Source organism: Eptesicus fuscus, chromosome 7, assembly GCF_027574615.1.
Source record: "Eptesicus fuscus isolate TK198812 chromosome 7, DD_ASM_mEF_20220401, whole genome shotgun sequence".
In the NCBI taxonomy this organism is placed as follows: domain Eukaryota; kingdom Metazoa; phylum Chordata; class Mammalia; order Chiroptera; family Vespertilionidae; genus Eptesicus; species Eptesicus fuscus.
In genome coordinates, this window is record NC_072479.1 from 39,987,131 (window position 1) to 39,998,111 (window position 10,981).

The following is a 10,981-nucleotide window of genomic DNA, read 5'->3' on the forward strand; positions in this document are numbered from 1 at the left end:
AGTGTTTAACACTGAGGAGAAATATCTTTGCTTCCTTCCCTCAAGGAGTTTACACTCTAAATAAAAGAAATTAAATATACACCTAAATAGGCCATGACGAAGAAGAGAAATGTAGGAAGAAATTACATTCCCCTACAGCAGGGTTTTTCAATATCAGCATTACTACACTGTAGGTTGGTAATATTCATTGTCCGGGGCTGAGCTATGCACTGTAGGATGTTCAGCAGCAGCATCCCTGGCCTCTACCACTAGATGCCAGTGGTACCACCTCTTCCCAGTTGTGACAACCAAAATGTCTCCTGATGTTGCAAATGTCCCTTGGGGGGACAAAACGGACCCAAATGAGAACTACCAGCCTGAAGAACTAAAGGAAACATAAGAATTGGTCTTGGAGCCCAGGTGGTATTTTAAGGGTCAAAGACGATGGAGAAGTGAGCAAATTGACTCTGAGCAGCACTAAAATAAGCCTTTAAAACCACTTTGACTCACATATTGAGTTTGTGCCCTGTCTGCTCTCTTACAGCTTCTGGGTTTATCAGATCTCAGTATTGCCAGTCCATCTCTAACACCTCTCTCACCCTTGATACTCTCCTTTCTAACAAGGAGGTCTGATTTCAGGCTCAGTGCCCAACAGTGACTGCTGGGTTTCAAAATATAATCTAGTCTTCACTGCATATATTTTACAGTTGTCTTCAGTTGGTGGAAATAAGACTTCTTTTCTGCTTACTGGCATTAAAAACATCAAAGAGGGCTCTAGAGAAGGTGATTTGGGGTAGAAAATAATGAGTTTGGATTTAAATAAATTTAAGTGAGTCTGAGGTAATAGGTAGCAGGACACCAGGTAGAAGAAATACGAAAATATCATTAGAAATAGAAAACCTTTTAATATATCTAAAACAGATATGAAATACATATGTAAATACAACAAGAAGTAAAATAAAACAGCAGGGGGCAGAAGTTAATGGGGGAAAGTATTTTGTTATCGGTTTTTTTCCCTTGCTTTTTAAAACAAAATCATTTTTTTAATCTTTTAATGAATCCCTCTATGACCATAAAAAATTCCACTTCCAAAAGTGACATCCTGAAAGTGTCATTCCAAGGACGTCACTTTAGCATAACTAGAAAAATATGAATAGCAAACCTGCATTTTAATTCTCTTCTATCTAAAATAAATAACTTGATTTCTTAACAACTTGTCTATTTGACATTTTGGTTGAGCTAAGGAGAGCTTAAAGCTCTATGTTGCCTCTGAAGGATATAAAGAATTGATTTCTTCTTATTTCTGCGGAAGTTCACCAGGCAAGCTACTTGTGTCAGGTCATTATGATAAGATTCAGCAGAAGTAATGCATTAATGTTGGTTGATATTGCCAAGAAATTACAGTATGTGATACAAAACAATTTCTGTTCCATTATTTTCAGTTTGCCTTTTTATAAAGTTAAAATATGCAGAGGCAACAAACATTTGCATAGCACTATTTGTATTAAAAATTGATTCATGACTTTTCACTGTAGAACCCACCAAAACCAAGAGAACCTCACAAATGGTGTGGCGTATTTCAGAGGTTTCCGTTTTGGCCACTTCTATGCATACCACACACACAGCACAGTGAAAAATGGTCTTTGAACTTGCTTCTGTTGAGATTGCAAATTGCCTAGCATTGTCATAGTGTAATATTGGTAATAAAAACTCCCAAGATCTAAAGAAAAGTTCTAATGGCAATCTAGTTACTATCCAACTGTTTATAGTAAAATGGGCTCAGTTACAAGGTCATGGAAGTTACACATGTCCCATTTAAAGTTAAGGTTGTTAATCAAAATGCAAATTATTGCTCAATGAGAAAACATTTTAAGTCAAAAAGCATGTTGTTTAGACTGTGTGTTTTTATGTACTTCAATGAGTCATTAAACCTCTGCCATTTCAGAAGAAAAGTACTCCTGCTGAATATTCAGTGCTATAAGCAAGCGTGGAGTCTATTTTTTTAAATAACCATTCTAGTAAACTAAAAACATAATGCAATAATGCCAGCAATATGTATGTAGGAAGTGGAGCATGTGTGAATAATCGTGTTATAAAAACAGAGCATAACATTCATAATTGTTTTCCTATTTATGTACTAAATACTCTTATCAAAATGAATACTGAGTGTTTGATCACCACTGATGAAGAGTATTATGAATACATAACATTATTGTCCTGAGCCATAATATTAGGTTTTCATAAGAACAAATAAACTAGTGTCTGAGGCTCATTTGTTTGATATTGGAAAGAGGCAAAGCCTGGTGTAAGGATTATAAAGTACTGCTACTGTCAGAATGCCAATAAAGTCTTAGGAACAATATCAAATGACTGATGTGTCTTTCCCTTGGTACTTGGGATGCTTCTGTCTGCTGTCCTGGCTTCCCGTGACAAGGGGAGCATCCTCCCGGCCCTCCCATCCCTGGTTTCTGCTGTTCTCACTGCTGGTAGAGAGCAGTGCCATAATCCCAGAATGTGCATCCCTTTTGTCGCCCACACCCTTCCTGCTCCCTCAACCCTCTCCACCTCTCAGTGTCTGAACCAAGCTGGGGACCTACCTAGCTGTGAAACACCACAGCCTTTCTCTTCGCTCTCCTCCTCCTGGTGAAAGGGCTCTGTTCCTTCCCCTCCTGTGTTTTGAACTCCGCTAAGGTGGCATAGCAAACAGCCGTGGAAGGAATGTCCACAGTGACCATTTCCCCACCGACTGGCTCCTCAGGGGCAACCCCGAGGCAATACATCGGCCCTACCTGACCTCGTACCAACCCAAGTAGTAGCTCTCCAGCCATAGAATCATAAAATATTAATACCCACCAAAGTGCTTTCCAATTGACGGGCCTGTCCTAAATGCCTTATTTCTTAACTCCTGTAATCCTCACAACAACCCTGTGAAAGGGGCTATCTTTATCACCATTTTCCAGATGAGGACACCAGACCCAGAACAATTAGGAAACTTGGGCAAGGTCACAGAGCTAATCAGTGGCAGAGTCCGAACATGAACCCAGGCAGTCTGGTTCCAGAGTCCCCGAGCACGCTAAACACGCACACGCGTTTCCATCAAGCAAACAACCACAGTGGCTAGAACATATGCTTAAAAGGGATAAAAAGTAACCAGCAGCAGTCATTTTAAAATGCCATTCTTTGTTCATCCTCTGATTTTTATTTTTTTTTTTTTTGAGCAAAGATCTCAATAATTAAAATAAACCTTCACCCTGCAAGTCAACACATGGCCTCACTGGGAGGGGTGGGTTAACCCTTCTCTGCACAACCAGTGCCAGAGCTCCTTAACCCCGGGGCACTCAGCATTCAGAGGCTGAGAGGGTGCACCTGCAGGCAGGTGAGCCTGGGGCCCTTCACCCCCATTCAGCCCCACCCAATCTTGCCAATCTTCTTCCACCCTCACAGCCCAGCCACCACCCTCTAGCTGTGCCTGTTTATGAATCATTTCATATTGTCCCAGAAACTTGAGAAAAGCAGAGAGTACGTTTCATTTTTATGTTCTCCCAAATTCTATGCAGTAAAATTCTGTCTATGGGAGAAAGCATCCACTCTCTAGTGGCAGAAAACAGGGTTGCATGGGACTTTGAAAATCTGGAGGAACCCAGCCACTATTGCAAATCTGAGAGGATGTAAAGGACATGCAAAGAAATTGAAAGAACAACACTGACAACGATGATGATGATGATGATCGCTGGTGGCTGGGGGGTGGATATGGGGTGACGGAGGAATGCCCTTCCTTACAGACTATAAAACACGTATGCATTAAAGGTAAATTTTTTCTTCCTCACTCTTTCTATATCATTCTTTGAAGTCATGCTGAAGTACGTGAGTCTTAGTCTTGTAATCTTGTCAACCAAATGTCACCACCTTCCGTCAAACCTACACTGACACCTGGTACTGTTGTCTCAAGCCCATCCACAGACTCAGCGGCAAACTTTGGTTTAAGGAAATAAACATGTTGTGCAGACCAACAAATACAGGGAAGCCAGTCACAGGTCCGCCTTTGCTTGAAAGAGATCCAGAGCAAATAGGCCCTATTTGGAGTTGCTTTGAATAAATAAAAATATGGGTGAACCAATTTAACTCTTTTAGAGAAACTGTATACTTCCTTACTCTCCAGGGTGATCAAATCAGATGGCACCATGGAAAAAACACGGCAAGGCAAACACCATTATATGGATTTTCCTCCCTGACTGATTCATGAAATGGTCAAAGCTTTTTTAAAAAAAAAAATATTTTCTAGATTTAGATTAGTGGTGGCATTTTGAATTGAGACCAAAATTCAGCAGCATTGGACTCAATTTGGCCATATGGTTATGTGTGCCTGACAGGAAAACAATGAGCTAAGTCCATTAAGGAATCATATAAAAAAAGTTCTCACAGAATTTTCAATTCAGAGCCTTCTGTAGGGGGCAAAAAGCTACATACAGCAACTTGTTCATGTAAAGCTACTTCCTCACCAGAGGGACTGGGAGAAATGAAGTTTCTTTCAACATAAAAGCAATGTGGTAGTTTTCTTGCTTTAATTTAAATATCATGATTACTAATTAATTCATTTCAAAAAAAGGACAAGGCATGAAACCCTATATATTAATACAACAAAAAATCAAATGCATACCCATAAAAACTTCTGTGCTCTCCACAAAAGTGTGTTTTGGGTTTTTTGTTTTTGTTTTTTTGCAATTCTTTTAGAGAACTGCAGTGTTATTTTCCCATTTTACTTGGAGATCACAGTTTCTCTCTAAATAATCCTTGATAGAAAAAGACCTATTTTAATTCTGTCTTCTGGCACTGTGGCATGTTATAGACCCAATCAAAGATTTGTCAAAGAAAAACAGTCTCCCTTTTGAAAGTGAATAAAATGTTCATTTACTTTGGTAAATCTCCTCTTTCAATCAGACCATCTGGATCTAAATTAAGGTACCCAACTTTGAACATGGGTATGCTCACCATCTGGCTACCCAAAAGCGGCAATTACTTCAGGTAAATGAACATTTTACCTAATTCTGAGCAAGTATGTTCTACTATAGAATTCTATGGCATAAATACACACCCTTTTTATCTGCCTGTTACACATGCACTTGAGGAAAAAGTGACTGTGTATTCTCCCTAATGGAGATCATTTACTGCTGTGTGTAAACATTTCAAATTTAAGACAATTTATTTACTTATTTTCAATATTCAACAAGTGATACATTTTCCCTTTAGCCAAATGGCCAACAGAAACGAGAGGATTTGCCTCAAGTAGAGAAAGTTTGGGCTTCAATGGGGAACTTGTCTTCCAACCTTTCTCCAGGGCAGTATGGGAGCCAGGAAAGGGAAGTCTTCTCTGTAGGACAGGGCCAGGCCCCCTCCAAAGCCTTCCAGAGCTCAAAGGTATACATACAGCACATGGTGAAATCTAATCTTCCTGCCCTCACCCAAACTGTTTCTCTCAGACCTCTGAGCAAGGAGTTGAAAAATCAGGTTGGGAAATTAAGGAGTTGTTTCCACACAGGCTAAGGGGACTGAATTGCAGGATTACTCTTTTAAATAGTTCAAGTTGCTTAACATGACCCCTCATCGGCAGATTAAGTATTTGTTTTCATTGCAGAAATCATCTGATAATTAAATTGGCAAAAATGATGGCTTACTAAAGACCAAGATATTTAATCATTAATCAAATGAAAAGTCTGAGTCTGTATCGGTGTCCTTTGGAAAGTGTGTTTTAAAATGTCAATTTACATTGCATTTTGGGGATGAAAACATCACCGATAAAAGTTTAACCCTGGCTGAGTTCCTGATAATGGCATGTTTAAAAATGCTCCCAGTTGCTCTAGTAATAACAACAACCAAAGATAAATGTTAATATATGTAATGTTGAGATAATTGTGAAATAGTTTATTCCATTTATTTTGCCTTATCAACTCCAGTTATCAACATCCAAGAAATTATCATATCACTCTAGTATGCAGGGAGGAAAAAAAAGGGGGAAACAAGACTTTCTCTAAGATGCTGTTTAGAAATAAAACCACGCTGGGATCTCCAGAAACATCGAATTCCGCATTTCTATTGGGATGCAGAGTTTGGCCACAATACACTAAACTTTCAACCAAGTTACTTGCATCTTTGGAGAAGCCTTAAGAAGAAAATTTGAATACAAATATGCACCATGGGTATAAGAAATCAGTTAGGGTCAAGCAGAAACATCTGGCCTTTTTGAAGAGTCCTGTTAATTTGAAAGCACTGACCCAAAACAAGCTCAGTTCCACCAAACACATTTTGGCATGGCTCAAAAAAACAGGATTTGTTGAAGTACTTACTTCACCACAGATTGATCAGTAATGATATGCAGCTCCCACTATTGACATTTGGATACAACAAGTTTGTTTCTAAACCTAACATGCCCATTTGCCTTCTCTGCCTTTACCCCACATTTGATATGATCATGGGTTTAATCTGCATGCCTTCGAATATGTTGGAGGAAGTGGTGGGAGGGGATTTAAATTGTCCACATCTAATCTTAGGAGAATGAATAATTTATACATTCACTTACAGATTTTAACTATCATACAACTACTAAAGCATTGGACAATTTATTTATATGATGTTACTTCATGGTACTCTATAAATAATAAAGCATTTGTGTTCTCCCCTAACACACTAAAATTTCCCCAGCCTCTTATACCATAACTGCTGAGAGTTTTCAGACAACATGAGCCCTAGCCCAGGCATCAGAAAACCAAAGTTCAAGTCCCAGCTCTCCACTGACAAGCCTGCTGCCCTCAGGCACCCTGGCTGCTCAGAGCCCAGTTTTGTGCCATTGGGAGAATGACTTGAGGACAAAGGAGGCTCTGCCAGTGGCATCATTACTAATATCCAACCTGCCTCTGCTTCTACGGTTGCCAATCTCATTTTCTGTTGTTCCTAAGTCCTACAGTCATTTAATTAATCAGTTATTTTTAATGCAATGGATTAGGGCAAAAAGCAAGAATCACTTTTTTATTCACTCAGCAATACGCTTGAGGGCTTACTACCACGGACACTTGTAACAGTTAACATTTGCAATGAATGCTCTAAATGCCAGGTAGAGGGTCAAGTGATTTTCAGTCTATGAGCTTATGGACACCTGCAACAATCCTGAGGAGAGTCTCATTAGTATCATCCCCAAATTAAACATAAAAATATGGGCCCTGGCGCCACACAGCCCTGCTTTGTGGGCTATGGGACAAGTTACGTGAGTTCTCTGTGCCTTCATTTCCCCATCCGTCACCCATTAAGCAATAAGCTCCAGAGGTCGTCAGGGATTGGTGACTCAGGTTTCTCTGCTTGCTCAAGTCTGCAGCTGGGATGTGAACCCCGTTCTGTTGGACTCCCAAGGCTGAGCTGTAACAAGTGGGTGAAAAGACCCACAGACTCTCAAAACATAAAAAAAAAAAAAACAGATTACTGCCCAAATCTAAACATCATGAAGGCACTCGCTAGCAAGGCATTTGAGACTGGCCACTAGCTTTCCCTCCAGTCACCAAAGGAGTCAGAAACTCAGGAACAAACACCTGCAGGCACTGCCTTCGGCTGGACCTGGAGGCACCCGCGAGGACCTCCTCGCCGGCCCCGCCCCTTTAGTCTGTCACCGGACTGGCTCGCTCTTACCACTCCAAATCTCAACTTCCAGTTTTGGAAAACTTTATGCCGCTAAAGCCCATTCTCTGCTCCGTGCCAGCCAGATAATAGGCGAGGTGGGCATTTGGGGGGGGGGGGGGCGGGTAGGAAGAGGATTTGCCCTGCCCTTTCCTGCGCTAACAATCCCCACCACCACCACCACCCCCCATGAGCAGCTGCCCTGGCCTTTCGTCGCTAACTTATATTTCCTCGACGGTAACTTGGCAGACTTTTTGACGTTACCCCGGCATCGCTCAGATTACACACTACTCTTAAAAAAAAAAAAAAAAAAAAAAAGAGCCGAGCGCTGGCTGGCTAAGGAACTTGGACGGACGGGGAGGGAGATCCAGACTAGAGGAGGGGTTAGCATTCGTCGTTCGCCACCGGTGAGTTTGTGGAGCTGGCAACAGTGAGAGCTCCGGCATCTGGGGGACCCTGGGGGTTCCGGGTGATCAGCCTACCCCACCTTGCCTTCTCTCCCCCACCCTTCGCTTCCCGGACGCCGGGGGAGTTCCCGGGGGTCGCAGGCCGCCCAGCGGTTAGCGCAGCCTGGCGGGGTGGGCCGGTGCGGGGCGCCGCCTCCCTCCGTACCTTCTCTCCCCGTGGAGCACGTAGGAGCTGCGGAAGAAGCCCAGGAGCTCGTTCTCGATCAGGGCGTTGTAGATGATCTTCAGGTTGTAATTCCTCTGCGCGTCCAGGGTCCGGTTGAGCACCACCACCAACACCTGGGTCTGCGGGTAGAGGAAAAAGCCGGCCACCGGGACAGCCCCGGCCACCCGGTCCTCGGCCACCTGCACCTTCTCCACCGCCACCCGGGAGGCGTGCAGCACGACGTAGCGGGTGGCGTTCCGGCACGCGATCTCCACGTTGACCTCGCCGGCGAAGGTGAAATTCTCCATGAAGGCGGTGAGCATCAGATTGTAGTGCAGCGGCTTGAGGTGGCCGGACAGGCGCAGCTGCGTCCAGGGCTGCCACTGCTCCTGCTCGGCCTCCGACGGCGGCTGGGCGGACGGGGTCCCCGGGGTGGTCTCCCCGCCCGCCTCTGGCGGCGAGGGGTCCCCGCCAGCTCGGTGGTTGTGCCGGGCAGAACCCGGGAGGCTCCCGTTGCCGCCGCGCGGCGGGAAGCCGGCGGGGCCGCCGTCTGCGCCGGGCGCCGCGCTGGCCCCACACTCGTCGAAGCGCAAGCTGAGCAGCACCGCGAGCATAGTGACCGCGAGCAGCGCCACGATGGACACGGCGAAGGCCAGGACGAGCCGCTTGTGCACCGTGATGTGGCGCTCGGTGGTGCGGGGTCGCACCCCCACGGAGTCCGCCCACGGGTCCGAGAGCCCCCTGCCGCCGGCCCGGAGCGCGGCGTCGTTATCCCCCATCGTGGCCGCGAAGGGTGAGCGGCTCTTCTCTGCCCCCTCCTCCTCCTCCTCCTCCTTCTTCTTCTTCCTCTTCTTTTTCTTCTTCTTCTTTTTCTTCTCCTCCTCTTGCTCCCCCCGCTCGCCGTCCAGGGCCATCACACTGCCTCCTCCCCCGCCCCCGCCCCCTCCGGCACCCCCCGCGGGCTGGCCGCCCGGGCCAACGCCGGCGCAGGCATCAGAGAGCGCACGCGGGTAGAGGGCGCGTCGCCAGCCGGGACCCTGGGGAGGCTGGCCTGGGTGCTTTCAAGACGGACTCTAGCCGCAGGCGACAGCACCCTGCGCGCCCCCCATCAGCCCCGCCTCTCTCCCGACACCGGCGGCCGAGGCGCGGGGTGGCGAGCTCTGGGACGCGCCCAACTTGGAAAGCGTCTCTCTCGTCCCGACGCGCGCTACTTCTCCGGCGAGCGCGGGGCGCCCGGGCACCTGCTGCCCCCGCCCCCGTGCGCCTGCGGCTCCCGGCTCGCCCTCCCCTGCGCGCCGAGCTATCGCCCGGTGCCGCGGGAGCCTGCCCACGGGTCCTCGGCTGGAAAGGACCGGGAGCGGTGGAGAGGGAAGTTAGGGCTTCCGCTTTCTCTCCCCGCTCCGGCGGCGGCGTTCAGTCCTCCGGGTGGGCTGTGCTCGCAGCAGCAGAGGCAGCGGCGGCGGCAGACTGGGCGCCCGAGCCATGCACCCCGCAGCCGGGAATGAGAGGCTGGCCGGGGAGGAAGCGACGGGGGTGGGGAACCAGCCGGGTGAGGTCCCAGGGCCGCAGAGCTGGCGCCGGGAATCTGTCCGGGAAGAGCCTTCTCTTCTCCCTGGACACTTTAAGCGGTGGCGGCGGCAAGCGGCGAAAGGTTGCAGACCGGACAGCGAGCCTCCCTCTTTCCGATGTCGCTGCGACGGCCGGAGAACACAAGTGAGCAAGAAGTGCCAGGCCGGGCCATCCCCCTTCAGGTAGATGACGCCCTGGGTGTCCTCGTTATCCCCGTGGGGAGAGCCAGAGTGCGTGTGTGTGAGTGCGTGTGCGTGTGTGTGCTCGTGTGTGCGTGTGCACAGGCTCCAGGTCTAGATTACCCAGGCTACCCTGGCTGCATTCAGGGACTGAAACTCCCGGAGAAAGGCAAAGGAGAGAGCGAGGGAGCGCGAGGAGGCAGGGAAGGCGGGAGGGAGGGGAGCGGCGGAGAGGCTGAGGCAGGCGCTGGGAGATTAGAGAGCTTTTCTCCTCTCTGTCACACTAGACACCCACAGCCACAGAGGGGGTTGCTGAGCCGCCTGCAAGAAGTACATTGTAAATCTTCAGCGCAACAAGCCCCGCAGTCACCCCTCTTCCCGACTCAGCCTCACCGCGCCTCCCCGGAGGAATCCTTGAAGCCTTAGGCTATTAACACCGAGAGCAAAGGCAGATCCTGTGGGGAGACTTGGCGGTGTCAGGTTTCACATCCAGCTCGCCAGAGGATCTGGAGGATTGTATGTAAAGTAAAATAAATTCTCCCAAACCTAACTGCGTGTATTAGGCAGTGGTGATGTGTCCAGGGGTGCAGTATTAAAAGAAGGATTAGCAACGAGCTATTAGAATCCTCCAGAAATAAAGGCTAAAGAAAAGATCACACACACACTCACACTCACACCCCACCGAATAATTTCTATTTTTAGATTGGGGGCATGGTTAGAATACAATGGCTTCAGTGTGACATTCAGGACTAAAAACTTGAGACTGAGGAAAACTGGGAAGATGAGCCCCATTTAGACTTACTGGAATAGTGAACACATGTTTTGCATGATTGGTCAGTTTTTCACTTCAACCAGCCACAACTACTTTTTTGCTGTTTTTAGTGTTGTCAGGAAAATTGTTCAAACTCTTTCCAAATAGTTATCGGTAGGAAGTGTTTATTGGCAACTGGAGCATCAAAACAGGTCCCTAGACCACTGGCTGC

General features: G+C 47.0%; 1 protein-coding gene across 1 annotated transcript in view; it reads right to left on the minus strand.

Moving 5' to 3' along the window:
* The window catches only part of TRHDE (thyrotropin releasing hormone degrading enzyme), a 366,112-nt gene extending 356,948 nt beyond the window's left edge, over positions 1-9,164 (minus strand). Inside the window, exon 1 of the mRNA XM_008155542.3 lies at positions 8,251-9,164. Within this exon, the coding sequence (XP_008153764.3) occupies positions 8,251-9,164 (914 nt within the window). The remainder of the gene's footprint in view (positions 1-8,250) is intronic.
* Between the last annotated feature and the right edge of the window lie 1,817 nt (positions 9,165-10,981).